The sequence below is a fragment of the Pithys albifrons genome, chromosome 6 (assembly GCF_047495875.1).
Source record: "Pithys albifrons albifrons isolate INPA30051 chromosome 6, PitAlb_v1, whole genome shotgun sequence".
In the NCBI taxonomy this organism is placed as follows: domain Eukaryota; kingdom Metazoa; phylum Chordata; class Aves; order Passeriformes; family Thamnophilidae; genus Pithys; species Pithys albifrons.
Window position 1 is genome coordinate 61,363,679 of NC_092463.1, and position 20,632 is coordinate 61,384,310.

The 20,632-nt window shown below is 44.0% G+C and overlaps 1 protein-coding gene across 4 annotated transcripts in view; it reads right to left on the reverse strand.

Annotated features, from left to right (window-relative positions):
• NAV2 (neuron navigator 2) overlaps nt 1-20,632 on the reverse strand; it is a 390,109-nt gene that overhangs the window by 198,312 nt on the left and 171,165 nt on the right. For 3 of the 4 annotated variants that reach the window (XM_071559141.1, XM_071559140.1, XM_071559139.1), the window contains exon 1: nt 17,380-18,137. The exons of the other annotated variant lie outside the window; for it this stretch is intronic. In XM_071559141.1, the coding sequence (XP_071415242.1) occupies nt 17,380-17,637 (258 nt within the window). In that variant the 5' untranslated portion in view covers nt 17,638-18,137. Of the gene's footprint in view, nt 1-17,379; nt 18,138-20,632 lie in introns of those variants that run through there. 4 annotated transcript variants of the gene reach the window in all.

Below are 20,632 nucleotides of genomic sequence, written 5' to 3' on the forward strand. Positions count from 1 at the left end.
ATGGCACCAAACCACAGCGTGTTGCTGCTGAAGATGTTCCGAGGCCAGGAGGACATCACGTCCCCTCCTGCTCCACTTCCACAGGTGCCCCAGGATGGTGGCAGCTACAGCTGCCACATTAGGACTCCACAAGACTCCAAACCAGGCAGAGCTCCCTCCACCAAACACCTCGCTGGGCAGCTCAGGGGCTTCCAGCTGCTCTTCTCCTCCCTCTCCACAGGTCTACCCACACCAAGTACCCCTCACACATTGTTACCAGCTCCCCCAAAACTTGCTGCTAGTCAGGATCTGACGATGCTCAAACAAAGGTTCAATTATTTCTTTTTTACAACTCTGTGTCCAAAATAAACAGTCATAGAATACTGTGGATTTTTTTGTCCTCATTGAAAGAATTACCTATAATAAAAGTGTATCATTAATAAATCTTATCAATATCGAATATCTACTTAATCACATGCAACTCATCCGGGAAACCGAAGGAAAATGAGGTGTGCTCTGGTGCTGTCCAACACCACCAGGTGGCAATAGCAGCCCAGCCAACCCACCCCACAGCAAAGCAGCGGCAGGAACTGCTTAGTCCCTTTTTTCCTTTCACTCAGCCTTACCCCGAGCTTTCTTTAACCTAAACTCAGTGTCAGAATAACCATCTGTAAAAAAAAAAGGACGCTCACAGCTATTCCTACTCAATGAGACAGTCCAAAGACCGGGTCCAGACTAAGTAGCTCCCAAGAACCTGTGACTGACACTTCAATCTTTCTCTCCCTGTGGAAAAGGCACAGCTCACACAGGTGTTCATCCCACTCTCTGACTCCTGCAAGCTGATCCCACTGGGTGCATTTTGGCTCAGAGGTGGCCCAGAATTCCACATTACCTGTGTCACTTCAGGTTTTGCTGCCACAGGGCACCATTGCTTCTGATTTGTAACTTCATGGAGCATTCTCGTGGAACACCACCAGGTACAACACCTCACTAATTCCCTCTCCAAACGCTGCAGAAATGCCCCAAACCACATGACACATGGAAAAACAGGGGATAAAAAAAATTACACTTTTCAATAACCTGAGAGTGATAGAAATACACAAGGGCTGCATTTGAACAGAATAAAACAGAATAAAAGCTTGATATCAGAAAAAAATTCTTTGCAGAGAGAGTGCTCAGGCATTGGAATGGACTGCCCAGAGAGGGGGTGGATTCCCCATCCCTGGAGGTTTTTAAACTGAGCTTGGCCGTGGCACTGAGTGCCATGATCTGGTAAAGGGACTGGAGTTGGACCAAGGGTTGGACTTGATGATCTCGGAGGTCTTTTCCCACCCAATGCATTCTATGATTCTGTGAAAGCTGGATCTAAGAGGGGTTTTGTGTTTCTCAGATTTCAATGAGTTCTTTACATTAAGTAAGTTGGGCCACAAGAGCCAGAGGTGGTTTGTGCATGGAAATTAATTCCCAATACAAACACAAGTCTAGTTGCAGGCATCACACTGGATGATGATGCTGGAAATCAAAAAGCAATCTGGCCTCATCCAGTATCCCAGGACTACAGTTTCTAAACCTCTCAGCAGCTAAGTAAATAAATCTGTGGGTTTTTTTAAAAAACTGAATTGTAGGAATAATATATCCATAGGTAAATTCATATATAAAATTACACCTCTAATCTGACCTCACACGTGTCCATCTGGAATTACAATAAGATGGGCAAAAATGAGTCACTGATCTACACCTACTTTCAGACTGACTTACAGTCCCAAGTGCTGAATGACTCCAGACCATCAGCAACTTCCACCTCCAGCAGCACAAAGATCAGCAGTGCCCTCCCTCCCTCCCTGCCACTTCTGGCCTGCACAGATTAACTCACTGATGAGTCAAAATCTATTTTATACAGTCCTAAAAAAGTAAAACCTTGAACAATTTGCATTGTAACCACTGTTGTCTACTATGATTTTTCTGTTAAATGAGCTTTTTCCACAGCAGTTACTGAAGATGCAGAACCAACACCCAGGTGTCCATTAGGGGTTACCAACCCTTCCTGAGCTGAGTTAGAGAAAGGGTTTTAATAAAACACAACAAAAAGTCTCATCCCAAAATGTGACTGGAGGTGTCAGAAGGAAAAGAGGAAGGGGAATTATATTTTCCTGGCTTCCACCCATCACTGTAGACTTCAAAAACTGGGAGTGTTCGTGCTTAGGATGGGTTTATCTCCTGGCAGGCAAAACCCACTGCCATCTTGTCAGAGGAACAGCTGCTCAAACACAAGTTACACACCAGGACTTTTTGTCCCAACTTGCTTTGGTCTTTAAAATCAGTTCCAGTATTGTGTGTAAGTCTATTCATACAGCTAAATTATGACTTGAACTGCAAAATATATTCTAGCTCCTTCAGAATATCAAATGCAAAACCAGAATATGAAATTACCCACTGAATCCAGCCATAATACATTTCTTATTTCACATTTTCACCCACACTCACTGGAAATGCAGTTCAAATATGGCAACCTGAAAATCGGTTTTAATCACAACCAATAAATGGAGGTTTGCCCCCTCCTTTTGTTTCTCACATCCCCATAGGCACCCAAAACAATGACATGCAGAGTGACAGATGGTGAGCCAAATACCTCTCAAAGGTGCTCCAAGGCACCACACAACTCAGCAACAGGTGCCAAGCTCTGCAAAGCAACACCAGTTGCCAAGAACCCCAAAACGTGCTTTAATCTGAACTATTCTTTTGGGCATTCAGCCTCAGGCCTAACTGCAGCTGTTCACAGAACCCACCACTAATACTCCTGTATCATTCCCAAGCCAGAGGACTAATGTTTTCCATTCAGCCTCTTGAACAGAAGGGATGGAATGTGGTAGAACCACCCAGAACCCCCACAAAAAGAGGAGCAGGAGCAAACAGTGCCTCCTACCAGAGAGCATGACAAGGAGAACTGGAACAGGCTGCCCAAGAAGGTGGTGGAGTCTCCTCTCTGGAGACATTCCAAACCCACCTGGACACGATCCTGTGTCACCTGCTCCAGGTGACCTTCCCTTGGCAGGGGGGTTGGACCGAGTGATCTCCACAGGTCCCTTCCAACCTTAAATAAACTGTGTTTCTGTGATAAAAAGACCACTTAAGGTTTGCTCTGTGTTCAAACTGGTAAAATTTGCAGAGTTAAATGCAAAGCCAACCCACAGTAGCTCTAGATCTCTAGAAAAAAAGCTATTTTTAAACTGCAGTAGCAATGTGGACCGCATAAATTAGCATAATCTCAGCCTTCTCAGATAGTCCTCAGCTGTGCTCCGTACTATGAATTAACACTCTGCAGACTCCTCTCTTCTACTAACGCAGTCAATCATGCAAGGCTTGAAAACCCCTTTTTCCACCCTCCAAAATCTCAGTGGCCTTTTTCACACTCCCCTTTCCCTTTCCAGGGCTGTGCTGTCCGAGGCTCAGGTTTCAATACAGACCTCACAAGGTTCTGTGTGTAACTGGTGGTTCTGTGGCTGCAGAACTGCAGCACATCCTACTGTTTTCCCGCTGCTGATTTTCTCCTCATGGGCAGATGGTGTGGAAGTGGAGTGCAGATGGAAACCCACAGCCCACCAACTCCTCATTACAATGTGAAACAGCGTATGCAGCTCTTCAGTTCTCATCTCCTTAAATTATTTTCAGCAATAAAAGGACAAATTGCGGTTTTCAGAAGGAACAGCCAAAAGTAATGACATCTGTTTATAGTGGAGAACCTTCTCCTAACAATGAGACTTCTATCTTCACAAGTTTTATTAAAATCCATATATCATTAGTGGAAGGTCAGCTCAGTTGGTTAAAACTTGGTTGTAATAATGCCAAGGTCATGGGTTCAATCCCCTGTGTGGGCCACTGACTTAAGGGTTGGGCTCAATGATCCTTGTGGGTCCCTTCCAACTCAGAATAGTCTGGGATTCTGTGATTCAAGTATCTCTTGCTTGGATTCAAGGATTACCTTAAGCAAAAAAATCAGTAGAGAAAAAAAGCAGATCACAGTGACGCAGGAAGGTTTACAAGTCCCACAGTTAAGGTGATTTTGTGGCTTCAGGTATCACTTACCTGAGCTACTTGGAATTATAATGGATTTATCTCTGCAGAACACCTGTGAGATAAGGGAGTTGCTGGTGATAAAGAGCAGCAGGCAGCAAGGAGGTGACACTGCTGCCATGGCTTGTGACTCACAGGCTCATCACTGCATCCTCCCTGCCCTCAAGGACTGAAATCCCTCCTGGCAGGAAGGTGCCATAAAAACCAGCCTTATCCTTCCTTCAAGCTTTTTCACAGCATGTCCAGTCTGGTGGAACTGGCTTTCCCAACCTTCTCACCAGTTGGAAAAGTCCTAAAAACAGCAAGATAAAAATATCTGTGGTGGAAAATAGCAAGGAATGAAATAATAAGCACTAGAGGTCGAGCCTGGACCTCTAGTAAAGTTTGTATTAACCAATGGAAAAGCATTAAAAGAAATAAACTTCTCCCTTAGTCACCCAAAGAAAACAAACAAGACACCCAAGTGACACGGGTGATGAGGATTTAACTCAGAGACAGCTCTCACACAGCACGAATGAAGAGCTGGCTCACTTGTTCCTGTTCCAAAAGCCTCGAGTCAGACTCCACAAACACAAACAGCATCGTTTGCTGGGAGTCTTGACCTGGTGCCTGACAACCAATTGCTAAACCACCATGCTCTGCCTCAGCTAGAGTGGAACCTTTAAACTGCCTCACAAAATGGTTTCTGTCTTTTTTGAAGGATGGACACCTGTTGCTTAACTTCTTCCATCAAGCACAACCATCAGCGAGGCTTTTCCTCAAATGGCTGAAATTATTTGTGTGTTATACATCAAAAACACTCAGGTGTTCAGCCCAGTTATGGTACACACACACTACAACAGAAATAATCTGCCTACACAATGCAGGGCTGTAATCTCCCACAGCATACTGGCACACTAATTATCTTACACATGGACTACATGAGATGAAAGAATGTATCATTTCATCACCAAGGGCAATTTATCTTGCCTACATTTGTGAAAGAAGATTATAGGAGGTCATCTTCTTAGTGGTTTACATTTCACAACAACAATAACAAGTTTTCATTAGGGAGGACTTGTCCTTTCCCTTGTACCAACATGACTTTCCTGTCCCATACACCAAACACGGCACTGATATCAACCAAGTACCTACATGGGATTGTCTGACACAAAGGTTTTTATAGAGGGTAACAGGAATTCTCAAACTTCAGATGCAACACTGAAGGACTTACACATGGCAAAAGAACCTAACACATGTTTTAGCTCCAGCTTAATAGCTTGTGCTTGAAACTACTAAGGGTCTTCAAAAGTGACCGTGTGAAACTGGTCAGCTCAAGCTTGATAGAATAAAAAAATTCCAGAGGAAGAGAATGCCCCATTTAGTGCCTTAAGGAAGCCCTGACTTTGCAGAGTCCACCTTCCTTGCACAATATCCCAGAGCTCACCCAAAGGCATGTTCAGAGCTCTTCTGCCCAGGGAAAGGCAAGAGAGTTTTGGCAAAGGATGAGATACTGTGCCTGCATTTCTGATGCAGTAAGAGTGACTCCACCACACCTGTTTCTCTGTGAGAAGATGAATCTGCCTGTGACAAGGTCAATTTTGAGAAAGGTTGGTATTAAAAGATTATTCTGCCTCCATCCTCTCACTGAGGTTATGCTAATTATTTCAGGGGAGCACAGGAATTCTTTGATCCTCCAAGTCCTCGTTCCCTCACAAGGTGACTGGCTGCTGGCACAGCACCCAGAGGAGCAGCACAGCACATCCTAATGCCATAACTGTGGAATTAGCCATTTTCAACCTTGAAATTCAACCCTAAGAAATTGAGTATGCAGTAATCCACATAATCCAGGCCTCTACACCTGTCCCTCTTCCAACTAATCTCACCATCCTTCACCATGACACATCTTAATTTAGAGTCCTCCTTGCTAAGGTCAGTGTGGAAGTGGCTGCTCAGAAGCTGCAACAAGTATTTGTCACAGGGTGTGACCAATCGCTTTGTGAACTCTGCAAGCTGCACAATTATCACCAGGGAGCACAGCCCTTTGCCAGCAGCAGAGAAATGATCTTTACAAACGTTCCAGGAAGCGGTGAGGGGAAGGATAAATAAATAAATAACTGCAGTGTAGCCCTGGATAATGCGATCTGCTGGGATTAAGTTTTCTCCTGAAGGAGTTAAGTATATACCAGCTGCTCTACATTAAACCGAGCTGGCATTTTAAATCATGCAAATTAGCTGAGCGCCCATCCATTTGAGCCCAGCGTTTAACAGCAGTGCTGTAAATGATGCAAAATACCGGCCAAAGCAAGCCCTGCCATCTCAGCTGCTGTTAGAGAGGAAAGGAGGAGGGAGGGAGGGCTGAGGGCTCTGAGTGATGCTGCAGCTATTCACAAAGATGGCTCACAAGAGCCTCCTTCCACCACAGGTATTGGTTGTGTGACTGAAACGTGCCCATGTGCATGGAAAACCTGAGGCTTTTATTTGTTGAAAATCTATTTATATAAGCTACTAAGAACCAGTGCAAAATTACCTAAAATTAAATGATTTTCCAGTGGAACACTGAAATTTCAGATTTCTCTTTGCTCAATGCTACATAACAAACCCTAAGTGGATCCGACAGGTCATTGGCTCAGAAACGCTGACACAGCAGCACACGGGGGGCTAAGGGGGGCATCAGTGCCCCCCATCACAGCCAGCACCTGCGGGCATTTCTGGGATGGGAACAGGGGAAAGTCCATGTTTGTTCAATACAAACCTCTCTTCTGCTCAGCCTGAGGGTGCTCAGGAGGCAACAAACAGGGCTAAACCCTACCTAGTTCACAGTGCTGTAGCCAAGAGATTAGGTTGCTATTAACAAGTCTAGGAGCTTCACAGACTTTTTAAAAATTATTGCTATTATTTCAGGCTCCTTATTGAGGTAACCTGCTCAACAAAGGGAAGGTGGAATTAATTCTTGTGTTAAAAATAAGGCACAGCTGCCTTGCTATCCAAGCCAATCAACCAACCCTGCAGTGGGCACGGGCACCACATCCCACGTATGCCCCACAAATCACTCCACGTGGCCCAAACCCTACCAGGGAAAAGGCCAAAAGGCATCTCACAGGCAGGAAAGGAAAATCTCCCTTGCTGCAGTGTGGGAAGTTGGAATCTGACTGCTTGGAAACGGGATCCTAGGCAACCACTGCTCTTCCCTCTTGCAAAGCAGCAAGTAGTTTGGTTGAGTGGAATAAAGCAAATTCAAACCATTCCCCTGGAGAGGCTGTGTAGGGATGAGCAGGATGCTCCAGGCTAGAGGACAGGCACCCTTGTGCCAGCTTTCTTTGCCAGTGCCAACCTGGCACACTATACCATGGAGGATCAGACCCCTGTGTGTTCCAGGGCCCATCCTACAGGAGTAAGACACAGCAATGCCAAAAATACTTCTTCCCAAAATAATCCATGCCAGTTAAGCCCCAGACAAGACTGGGATATGCATGTCTGTCCTGAGAAGCAGCCTGACCGTGGTCAATGCACATTTGATCTCCAAACACACACAATTTTTTAAAAATCAGTTTTGAAGACTTAAACATCTGTAGGACTCTTGCAAATGAAGAGTAATTTAGAACAGAATGAAATTCATCCTACCAGACCAATTCACTAATTATTGTCTCCATCAACTACAATCAAAGTCTCACATTGATCCCTGGGGAGGCAACTGTGTGCTCTACATCTGCTCCAAGTCTCAAACCGCCAACACACACAGACAGATACTGCCCAAAGTTTAAATTCTCTAAGAAAACATAACTTTGTGTCATGCTATAGTGGCTTAAGAATGATTTCTGACTCCAAAAGACAGGACACCAATCTTTCTATCTGCTGGATCCCACAGCTCCGTGTCTCATAGTGCTCTGTCTGCCAGAGGAAGCAAATCTGCTGGGCCCCTTGTACAAGTTGGTTAGAAATGACTTCCTGGTAATTAATGCCATAATCTGAGTAACACCCAAAATAGATATTATGTGGAGAGACAGCTGTAAGTCTTGCAAAAATACTTCTACAAGTATTTAGCTTTTTGGTACTGAAGTTACCTGAACCCTCTAACAGTGGACATGGCTCAAGTGCAGAAAGCTAAAAGAAAAGAAATATGCTTCTGAATATTTGTTATGAGATATAAAAATATAACAAAATCTCAGTATCCATGTTCACCATAAAATGTCACACAAGCCAGAGCAGCAAAATGAAATCCCACTAGGGCATTCCTTTTGTTCTACCGATGGACAAGTATATAGAATTAATAGATGGCAGAAAAATACAATATAATCATTTCTGCTCATCATTTCCAGTAGAAGATAGGCAATCCTATCAGGGAAGAGTCACCTCATCACATGGAGCTAAATAGTCTACAACAGTCTTCACAGCTGAGAATACCTCTCCATGAGACATAAAATACTTAAAATTACAATGCCAGCCTGTCATACGCCTCTTCCACTTCCCCCAAGAACAAAGCAGGGGTGTCCTCAGACAGCCAGCCTAGAAGATGTTCTTCCCAAACAACTCTGGAAAATGTAGCTAAAAGGCCCAAAGGCCTTGTAAGATTCTTCAGTGTTATATGGGAGATGAGGAGGAACATGGAAATGATCAAGGTGGTCAGTTCAGTCCTTCCCTTTGGAGAAAGCACAACCAAGGAACCCAGACCCCAGCTCTGAGAACAGCCATAGAGTGAGTCAGCCTGTCAGGGGTTGGTTTGGGTTGGTTTGCTTGGGGGGTTTTATTTATTTTTTGATAATATATTTAATGAGAAAACCTGGGTGTGCATGAATGAGTCACTTCATTAAGCAGGTGGGACAGACATTTCTGGGTTTCTCCACAAAGGCTTAACAGTCCAGTCCTCTCTGCCACTGCCCACCATGCCTCAGTACCCAACCCAACCTTCCCTTTCTCCAGGCATGGAGGGAACAGCACTTTGTCTCCACTCCTGTGAGCTCCTGGAGCTTGGAGGAAGGACTCACAGTGTTTAGAACTCTTACAAACAGGCAGATATCCACTTTCAAAGAAAACACCAACGAATCCACCAACTTAGTGCCCAGAATTCACATCCCACAAACCTGACCATGTTTCCTTGCCAAGCAAAGCACTTCTGTTACCAAACCAACACCTGCCGGTCCGCAGTTTTTACAGCCCCTGAGTTTTCCTTCCTGATTGTGTAAAACAAAACCTGTGGCCCGTGGGCTCTCTTCTTTACATCTGCTGGTTCCAGCTCAGCCTTCCCACTGCCTGTACCTGCACCACAGGACACTTCTGGATTGCACCATGGTGGTCACCACATGAAGGACAAGAGAGAAGAAATGGACCAATATTGATGACTGGACAGGTAAAATAAGGGCAGGAGACTCCTCCCAGGTGTGAAGAGAGGACAGAGCAACTTGTAGGCACTGCTGTAGAGAAAAAACCCACACGAGGAAAAGGACTTGGGGAAAGGTGGATATTAGAAAACAATTCTTTGCAGAGAGAGTGCTCAGGCATTGGAATGGGCTGCCCAGAGAGGGGGTGGATTCACCATCCCTGGAGGTTTTTAAACTGACCTTGGCCGTGGCACTGAGTGCCATGATCTGGTAAAGGGACTGGAGTTGGACCAAGGGTTGGACTTGATGATCTCGGAGGTCTTTTCCAACCCAATCCATTCTATGATTCTATGAAACCTTCAAGACAAGGGATCAACACAGGCTAAAAAGCAAGGCAACAAGACATTGCCCAAGTAGGATGACATGACAACCCAAAACTGAACACACACAGGAGAGAAAGTCCTGGTGAAAGTGTATTTTCAAATATAGAAGTTGGGTATTTCATCCCTTCGTGCATTGTTTTCCCACACATTGCTTCCAATTCTAAAATAAGCCAAATTTAAAATGAAAAATAATCCAAGGACAACACACCTAAAAATATTTCCAAGAGGCAAAAAATAAGGTGGAATCAGAATAAAACTTCAGATCTCAGCCTGTTTCAAAATAAGAAGTGACTTGTTTTTGTATTTATTTTAATAGGTGGTTTATTTGTTTAAAGTTTTAGCAGTTATTTCCATGTCTGTGCTTTGCAAAACTGAAGAAACTGAGACTGTTTCCACAAACTATTGCAGAAAAAAAACAATTTACAGATAAAATTAGAGGCATACAACTAAGTGCCAAGTGTTTGACTGAATTCCAGTTCTTGGTGAATGGAAAACCAGCAGCTTCCTGTTACAAAATGTACCAACAGTTCATGTCTAATAATACACATAATATCTAACCGCTTATATACTTCAAATATGGATGCTTCTAAAAATAATATTAAAGCAGGGTATTTTTAGCCAGGTGAATTTCTCAGGAGAATGAAATTCTGCAGTTTGCTGCAAGGAAAAAATAGATTAATGAGTTAAAATTTTAAAAGCATCTCTTGGTTTATGCCAGAATAAAAGTAGAAGGTTTAGCCCCAAAGCTTAAATAAACAAAAAGCAAATGGATAAAAAAATTGAAGAACAGGACACACCCCCTTTCATTAAAGGCCCAGCTCTTGCTTCATTCATAACTGTATCTTCTTAAACAGCACTCACATTATTTATTCTGCTGCAAATTTGCAAAGTTCAAACAGAATAATTATTGATTTAAGCACCTCCTTACTTTCTTTTGCTTTGGTAGGAAAAGGGGACTTGTAGGCTAGAAGCATTAAAATAAGATACAAATTAATCAGAGATTTAAATCTAGTGGTGAGACAATCTGGAAAGTGAAATTACAGAGCAGACAATGTTTCTCAAAGGACTCTTCAGAAGAAATTAAAATCAGCCAATACCAACTCTGAATTTCCAAAACCAAGAACTGAATCCACCCTTTCTATCTCAACAAAAAAGGCTTTCTTTTCTGATACTCTCTGGATAGGCAAAAAGGGCACAAACGGTGTTGGACTCATAATTTTATTTTATTTGGCTTCTTCTCAGATACTTGAAACTTTGGAAAGATTTATGATTTGTTTACTAGACCTCTTTACAATTTGATTTTTTTTTTAATTTTTGAGAACTAAAGCTCAGGTTCAGTGCCAAGAGCTTTTAAAAGCAATACCTGCTGTTCTCCTCTAATAATATCCCTGTACCTCTGCCTTGGGTGTAACCACACATCAAATGTCGCAGCAGAAGGTGATAAAAACTCCTTGCTAAGAGAGGGACAGAGAAGAGATTCAGCTTTCTGGAGTAAACCAACAGTTCCAAGGACAGAAGGAGAACACATGGCCACCATATGCACAAGCATTTTCAACTGTTAACAAGTAGCAGCAAAGGAGAAAGATAATGGAGTATCAGGGGACTACAGCACTGCAGACTTTCTGACCTTGGGTGAGTTTCTTTGTGCCTCAGCCACCCATTTATAACACAAGAACAATATCCCTACTCCTATGGAGGTTAAGTATATTAAAATGTGTGCGAAGAAATATTATGTGTATATATAAAAATATTTTTATATATTTATTTTCATATATCCTACTGGCAGAGATCAGAGAAATAACATAAAGAAATAAACTGGAAGCAGGAAAAAAAAGATATATTGAATGAATGTTTCAAAAACACCATCATGGCCTGTAAAAACTTGACTGAATTCAACAGGAGCATTATTAGTTCAACTATGAGTACCCTTGGAGATCCCATCCCAGCCAGTTCAACAGTAAAGGTACTGAACAACTTGTGAAGGAGGAGCCCACAATAACTCAGGAACTGCCACAACTGTATTTTCCAGTACAATTAAAAACTGAATGGAACTTTGAGTCGAAGTGACACTTTGCACATTCAAAATGAAAACTCAGTGACTGAAGAGCCTCCTGAATTTAGAGTGCAATCTTAACACCTTCTGTTCAAATGCAGGGCATTAGAAAGGGAAGCTCTTTATATGAAAGGGCAGATCATTGAAAAGTCTATATTAATAATTACAATAAAACAGCTTTGGGATTGTTTTCCATCTGGGAGCATTTCATCTGGATATTTACCTGTGTGCATCTATAATACACCAAACCCATTGGAAACATGAATAGAACAAGAATTTGGCTACTTAATAGCCTCAGATTGCTTATGAAGAAAGAATCCATCCAAAAGGAAGATACAGCAAGGGCTTTGTTGTAGGAATGTACTTAGGCACATAACTATAACCATATAAACAAGCTTGTTAATACTAATTCCGAATTTCTTTTGTGCTTATATATTGATAACCTGAATCTATAGGGGTTTTTTAGCTCCTCCCAGCTCTTCAGTACAATTTATCCTTTGTTTACATCCTAAACATGATCTCATTTGGTTTCTTCCAACACTGCAAAAAGCCATTTTTCCTGCTAAAGTTATCAGTGTGACTGAGCACATTTCTCATCATTTCTTTTACAATTAGCTCAGCAGTGACAGCGAGACCAAATTTCATACCCCTGAGGCAGCAAACATGATGGCATTGAAACCAATCAACATCCATCTGAATTCAAACTGGGTCCAGATACAGGTTTGCTTGATTCCCATCCCTTCTCCAGCTGGTTTGGTAGTAAAATTGGGCTGCCCAGTATCACACCCAAAAATGGCTCACTGCATATGGGAAAGGAAGGCACAATTTCTCTCCAATTTGCTCTATTAATCTTTATGAAGCTTCACATTAGTGAGACAGTGATATGGAGGTATAAACCGCTTCTGGTAAAGTTAATTAACATATAGAAAAGCAATTACTAATATCTGAACTACATGGCTTCATTTGGATTGCTAATGGCATGGGAACAGGGGGAAGTTGAGGCAGAGAAGGAAACCTGATGGCCAACAGATCTCAAGTCACGTGTGGCTCATCAAACAGTTGCTGTGAGCCTAAATTTGAAGTGTGGAAAAATACTGGAGGAACCTCTTAATTAATCAGTTGGAGAGCAGCACACAGCTGACTGAAAAGCTCCCTGAAATGTGTCAGCAGTGTGCTGTCAACCTGGGAATGCCTCTCCAGAAGATTTTTTGCAGGGAGCTGGAAAGGAGCTTCTCTACCAGGTCCACTCCACACCCTTGTCATTACTTGGATTATAGAATGGGTAGCAAAGAAAGAAAAAGAGACATTTTAAATCTCAATAGGGATTTGCAAACGTTTTTGGAGCACACCCCTGATGCAGATGATCTTCATAAATTAGGAAAGAAGAACTACATCACTAGAAGAAAATCTAGCATAAGACTAGAAAATAGGAAGAGCTAGAACAGCCCAGATTTTGACCACCAAGATCTAGGCTGCCCAACTCAACAAGATTGGGAAAGCAACATGAAGAAAAATCTATCTGAGCAAGGCAGCTTTATTTCAATGATCTCTAACCACTTCTGAGTTGAATTCTTTAAAAAAAAACCAAAAGTCTAGGGAAACTGAAGAATTTGGTAGATAGCACAAAGAGTTGTTGGAGTTCTAGAAATCCCATAAAAGAACTAGGTCTGCCCACAGTAGGGAAGAGGAAAGGGAGTGAAAACCTACCCCGCAGTGAGGACCTGCCTGCCATGTCCACCAGGACAGTGACCACCCAATTTTCAGCAGAGAACATTGCAAAGAAGTTTGCAAAGAAATAACAAGTCCTGTCCCAACCCATCCTCTCCAAATCTGAGGCACACTTACAGGTAATTGCTCAATGCACCAACTTTCATAGCAGGTAAACTGAGCCTGTTAACTTGGAGTGTTTCAGTGGAAGGGTGAGACCAATCCCTGAGCAAGGTCACGGTTCTGCTTCAGTTACAGAAGGTACAAACAGTGACTACAACACAGCACCAACAAACACAGTAATTAAACCCTGATCTGCTCCAGTGGCATCCCAACAACATGGCAACAGAGTGTATTCCTTCCTGCATCTGCATGTACAATTATACCACGGCCACGGGCTCCTAATTGGCAATGCCCTCTGTCTCAAATAACCAATGCAGATCTAGTGCCCAAATACATCCGACTTTCTCAGCATCACTAATAAACACCAGTGTGTGGATGAGAGATCACTATCTTGCCATCCACTTGACGGAAGTTTCTCTGGTAACAAAGTTAAATATTTCCAAAACAATACCCTCTAAATACGGCTACGAGTCATTGGCGGTGTTTTTAAATCAGACACAATAAGCACCAGTGCAGCAGTCGGACACTGCTGTGCACAACACAGGCACTTTAATATGGAAAAATGAATGGAGTGTGTATATCAGTACCAATAAAACAGGAATGATCCTGCTGTGATTCATCGACCTAAGATTTCTGACTAGCATTTACAATAGGCTTGATGCTAAAAACCTCAGACCTTTCTTTGGAAAGTGCCTCTGAAGAATGGTTTGTATAAATTGCACAGCATTTTAAATAACACATTTCCCATAAACAGCCTTAAGGCACAAAACTTCCAGGTACTAGAAAATCCAGCTTACACATGTAAAACCATCTCGAGAAGAACAACAAAAAAAATCAGCGAAACATTTACAAATTTTCCCTGATACCACATTTGTAAGTGGGACATCCTGATTTTAGGCAGTTTTTAAAAAAAACTTGGTGTTTTACAGAATACCACCTGCAGTGCTCATGCTCTCTGAAGAATCAGTGCTCACCTGGCACCCAAACAGCTCAGGAAGCACTGGAGTGTAAGTGGCTTGAGACACGCTAAAACAGCATTAGAACATGGTCTGGTATCCTCCTTACATGGTGATTTCTGGTCTATGCACTAGACACAGCCTCTTCTCCAGAATAATTCATCAACCAAGCACAGGGAAAAAGGCAAACACAAATTCAAACTGAAAAGTGTATCTCTACATCACAATGGAAGGGAAAAATTCATATGCACAAATCATTAAAGGCAGCCCATGTATCTGCTTCATCCTTCCTATCATGTCTTTCTCTGTAAGCAGATGTCCTAAACATTAAATTGCTCTCTCTCCTTACTCTGCACATACCACTGAATTTTGTGTTATATAGTCCAAAAAGGACCAACTCCAATGGGATTAAGAGCAACTCATTGAAACACTCCCAGAACGGAGAGAATTGATCCAAGTGACACAATTCTCCCTCTAACTCTCCCTTCAGCCACACAGGAGGGTATGATGTCCTTCCCCATGGGCTGAAAACTCCATGCAGGGACCAGCACTGTGGATCTAAACTCAAAATTCCACTGTAAGAATACAACTTCCCCCCCTCCCAGGTGATGCCAGGTGCCTGCCCAGTAAAAGTGAGGGGCCACACTGGTGCTTCAGATAAACCATCCAGAGAAGCAGGAGATCACCCTCAGAGGACGTGTCTGTGAGTCTCAGGATATTCAGACCTGCTGCAACGTTTAAGACTAAACCCTACCAGGTTATCAGAAAGCACTTCTATACCTGAATGCAACCAGGTCTTCCAAGATAAAAAAGCTTCAGCTCCAGCTGGCAGCTGTCCATCCATCCTGCTCCTCCTCTCTTGCAAGGGAGAACAGTGATAAAAGGAAAGCATAACACCCTTGATACAACAGTGCTGGAAAAATCTCCCTTTAGACAAAGACTGACATTCCAAATGACCACCTTGAACGGCAGAACCCTGCATGCTTATATGGGCAGAAGGATCAAAGCTGGATCAATAAGAACAACAAAAAATGACTGAGTTTATTCAAGATAATGGATAGTAAAACAAGCCTTAGTGGTTCACACCTTAAAAGGTGCTGGTCATCTGCTCAGACTGATACCCAGAGGAGGTTACTGAGAATGCAAAGCTTAACATTTCTCCTGCTGCTGAAGTTACTAAAAATGGAAAATTACCTGACATTTCTTTGGCCAAAATCACTCCCCGTGTAAATGTAATGAGTCAGCATCAAGACCTTTGCATCATCAGGATACAAAAAAGGGGGTTTGTTCCCCATGTGTAGAAGGGTTAAACCCACCACAGTGTTGCCCTTCCTGCTGCAGCAAATGGTTCCCCACTGGCAGGATCTCTCTGAGCACAATCTGTTGTGAGATGAGAAAATATTTCTGAGTAACAATCACTTCTGCAGGAATGTAGATTTCTCTGCAGCAACCATGGCATGTCTGAGAGAAAGGGTAGCAGATAATGAGACTTGCTGACATTTCATAATCACAAGCACAGACTGGCACAAGTGAAAGGGAGCATTTGATTCCAAGGGCAAGATGTGATGCACAGGTTGGTCTGTCTGCTGCCACTACCCTGCCACCAATGCTTGGCTGCCTCCTTTTCCTGCTCTCAGTCCCTCAGGAACTGTGTCTGTCTGGTCTGAGCAGCCCAACACGTCACCCTGTCTACCAGCAATGAAAGCACAGCATGTCCTAAAATCAGGGCACGCGGTCAGACGTGCCCAACCAGTATTCACATTTGCCCAGAGAGAACAGGGTTATGAGGCCATAGATTTCAAAATCTAGATGGTAGGGATGATCCATTATTCCTCCAGGAAGGAAAAAACCAGGTAAGTATCTGTCATCATTTCCCTCTCCCAGTGTAATGGTATCACCTTCCACCGGGCTCAGATATTGGTAGAAGCAGCTTGTAATGTGTGTGGCTGTTGCCAAAATACACCACGCTGCCGTACAGGGGTAATCAATTGTGCTTGCTGCAGCAGAGCAGATGCTCTGTGGTACCCACACCCCCTATGTGTGCTCACACTGCTGCAGAGCACACCAGGGCACAGCCAGGGCAAGGCAATCCCAACGTTCCTGTGCTGACAAAAATCAGTCAGCTGAGGAATGTGCATTTCTCCCCCCTGTATCTCAAAACACACTAGATGACTGATATAAAGGGAAATCTAAAAAATGTGCATTGATAACATGCTGCATCTATGATGCCATGCACATATAGCATTATAACAGGCAATTCCTCGTGAGTATTCATTTAGTTGCACTGAATGACATGCATATTGTAATTTAGCATCAAGCACTGCCTCCCATTCACTCCCCACACAACTAAAGACACAAAATGTTCACACAAGTAGTGCTCTGGTGCAGTACGTGACCAAACACAAAACACATCCACGACAACCAGCAACCTTGCCCCAGCCCAGGCACACAACCCAGCCCTTACACTTGGCACTCACAGAAAGAACACAAAGAACACACCCCATAAACAACATCTCTGCCATCTCCCTTCTGTAAATCCCCCCAGGTTCAGGCAAAGGAGACAGAGAAGGCACCACAGGCAAACAGCATATGCAGCCCCATCCCTGACCACCCCACCATAAGCTCCACCGTGCTGACAAAATCACACACGCCACTATGTGGAATATAAAACACCCCAGCCCTGCAGACAGATGTTAGGACACACACACACCCCCTCTCACACTCCTATTTATCCCAGAAAACCTGCTGCACACTCTCAACACAGAAATAAATTCCCACATACACCTCCCCAGCCTTTGGTGCCTTCTAACCTGTGTGTCAAATCCATTTTCTACCGAGCTACTCTTCCTTGCTGAGAGTCCATCTCCTGCGGTTTCTTGTCCATTGGAAGACTTGAGGGGAATCTGGCTGGAGTACAATGGCTTCGTCACCTCCACCTTGCTCCCAAACTTCAGGTAGCAGGGCTGTGGGATGGCCCTGGCCGTCGGGACGTGCAGGATCGGCGCGGCGCTGTGCACGGGTTTAGGTAGTCCCGATTTCATTTTGGAGGCTACCAGGATGGCTGGCATTTTCTCTTTCTGCTTTCCTAACACGTTTCTGTCAGCAGCAGCAACAGCAGAGACAGCAGGCAGGGAGAGAGAAAAGGACACGTTGGGGAGGCTGCTCTACGCTAAAGCAGAGTGGTTTACTGCAGAGATCTCCAGAAACAGCTTAGAATTTAAAACCAACAATGCAATCAACAGGAAAAAAAAAAAGAAAAAGAAAAAAAAAAGAAACCACACCACTTCCAGCCTAATATACCTCCCAGCTTAATGCCAGCCTTCCACCTGTTTCCTCTAATTTTATTTTCAGTTCTTCACCACTGTCCTCTTTCCTATTTCTGCAATTGAACTTGCTCCTTCTTTTCTTGCCTGGAAATGAGAGACTTTCACTCCATTATCTTGTCACTGCATCTCCAAAGTGAGGCAGCCTTTGGACTGGAACAAAAAAGGAACCTGCTGCTGCATATGCTTCCCCTTCCGTACGCACTAGAGAGTGAGTGAGCAGGATTTCCAGCTTAAGATGTCTTTCTTCAGTCTTAGCCAAGAAGCAGATGTAGCTCAGTGTGTTAATGACTGATGCCCTTGGATACGAGCCTTAGAGAATCAAGCTGCTTAAGCCTAAATAGCTGTGAACAGGACAACGATGTTGTAACAGAAGGAGCAACGTCCACTGACAGCGATTTTAAATCAAAATACGTCAGTGGTCACAAAATTTCCCGGCTCCCCCGGTGCTGAGCATAAAAAGCTGGCGAGGAGGGGGAGGAAAAAAATAAAAAAAATTAAAAATAAAACCGATTCAGCTGGCAGAGGGAACGGAAAGCAGCCGGCAGCTCATGTTCCCTCCCGCAGTGGAGCTCGGCGCATCCCGGGGGGCCGGGACCAGCCGGCACGGAGAGGGCAGGGCGGGCCCTGGATTGGTCCTGCCCGCTCCAAGCAGGAACAAAAATAAATAAATAAATAGAAAACCGAATCTCTCCCTCTCTCCGCAAGGGGAGGAGCGGCCTCGGTTCCCGCGGCGCGGAGGGGTCTGGAGGGAGCGATGGTCCTGGGGGAGGGATGCTGCGGGGTCCGGGTTCCTCCGGGAGGAGGGATGCTCCGGGGCCCGGAAGGGAGGGATGCTCCGAGGTCTGCGATGCTCCGGGGACGGCACGAGGCGAGCTACAGCCCGGCTTCTTTTCGAAATTTAAAATTAATTAAATAAATAAATGACATTTCAAATCAAAACACCTGGAGGTGACTCATTGTTCGTGGCTGTACGGGAAAACTCCCGCTGCCAGCATCAACAGGAATGTGAATAAGCGCGGTGAATAAACCAACCCTATGACAGATAGCAACGCTGAGCTTTGGGAGCCTTTCAGTGCTGCGGGGTCTTCCCCGCGCTGCCCTGCGCATGTCGCGATCCGGTACAGCCTCCATTCCTGCCCATCCCGACACATTCCAGACCCGCACACAGCCCTCTTCCTGCCCACACCTGCAGGTCTCTTCTCCCCAGTGACAGGACAGGATGAAAAGGCCTCAGGTGCCAGGGGAGGTTTAGACTGGATATTAGGAAAATTTCTCCACTGAAAGGACTGTCAGGCATTGGAACTGTCTGAGCAGGGACATGTTAAAAAAACAAGTCGATGGCACATTTGGGGACATGGTTTAGTGGTAACGTGGCAGCACTGGGTTAACAGCTGGACTCAAGGATCTTGGGGGTCTTTCCCAACCTTAGCAGGGAGGGGAAGGTGTCTCAGAACAATATTCTCAAAACCAACACACGACATGGAAAAGGTGCATTTAAATCACATTCTCATCACAGCCCCAGGTATTTATTTCCCAAACAAGGGCACTTCCTTCATCTCCTTATCATCAACTCATCCACTGCCTGCACACCAAATGTCTGAACCACTGCCTGGGTGGAAAGGAAAAGAGCAACTCCATCAAGGAGAGAGAATCACAGAGCGGCTTGGGTTGGAAGGGACCTTAAAGACCATCTAGTTGCAAACCCCCTGCCAAGGGCAGGGACATCATCCACCCGACCTGGTTGTTCAAAGCCCCATCCTACCCAGTCTTGAACACCTCCAGGGGCAGGACACCCAGAGAAGCAATGAACCCACCCTTGAAATCTTTGAAATACACAATGGGTGAGCATCCAACCCACAGAGATGCCCAGCAGGGCAGAGAAAGCCCAGCTCCACTGCCCTGTCTCTTCCAGGCTGTCAGCAGTGCCCAGGCAAGGAAGGCTCATGCTTACTCTGTCAATCACTTCATGGTAAACTGTGACACCTCTTTGACACCCTGATTTTTTTAGCAAGTTTTAAATGTGCAAATCTCAGGTTTTTAGATCTGACACTCTTTCAGGTAGAAGAATGAGGCATTTCTAGATTGTACAGTATGTGTCTCCAGGATTAGGCAGCGGGGTTAGCACAGCATTTTAGGAAATGGAAAGAGATGAGACCTGCCTGCTGGATCCTTCTGTGGATGTCATTTTACACGACTTACCCAAAGTTACACAGTGCCTAAGTGGCAGAATTGAAAATTAAACTCAGAAGTTGTGTTCTACTCAATATAAGGTACTACTGTTCTGCAACAAAGTGTAATTCAAGTTCCCACAGTAGACATAAAGCTCACATGGTAGGTTTTGGTTGTTGCTGGGATTTTTCAGCACATCTGCATTCACATGTACCAATTCTTCAGGCTTATCTGTGGTAATTAGAAATGGGTACATTGTTTGTAGCTGTTTCTATAAGAAACTGCTTTCACCCTGGTCTCTTTATCCACTAATCTCAGACTGGAACCTGCACATCCCTGTCCATCCATCTCACTCAGATGGCACTGAGACAAATCTTCTAATGTTCTGTCATAACCATGCACAATGGCAGCTTAAACACAACTATACAGAAAATTTCAAAACACTACAACTCAATAAAGAATGTAAAATTTGCCATATGGAAGAACTGGTAGTGTTGGGAGCAGAAATGTGTCAGATGCTCCAATACCACTTCCATCTCTCAGGGCTGAGAACTCAGCTCTGCTAGCA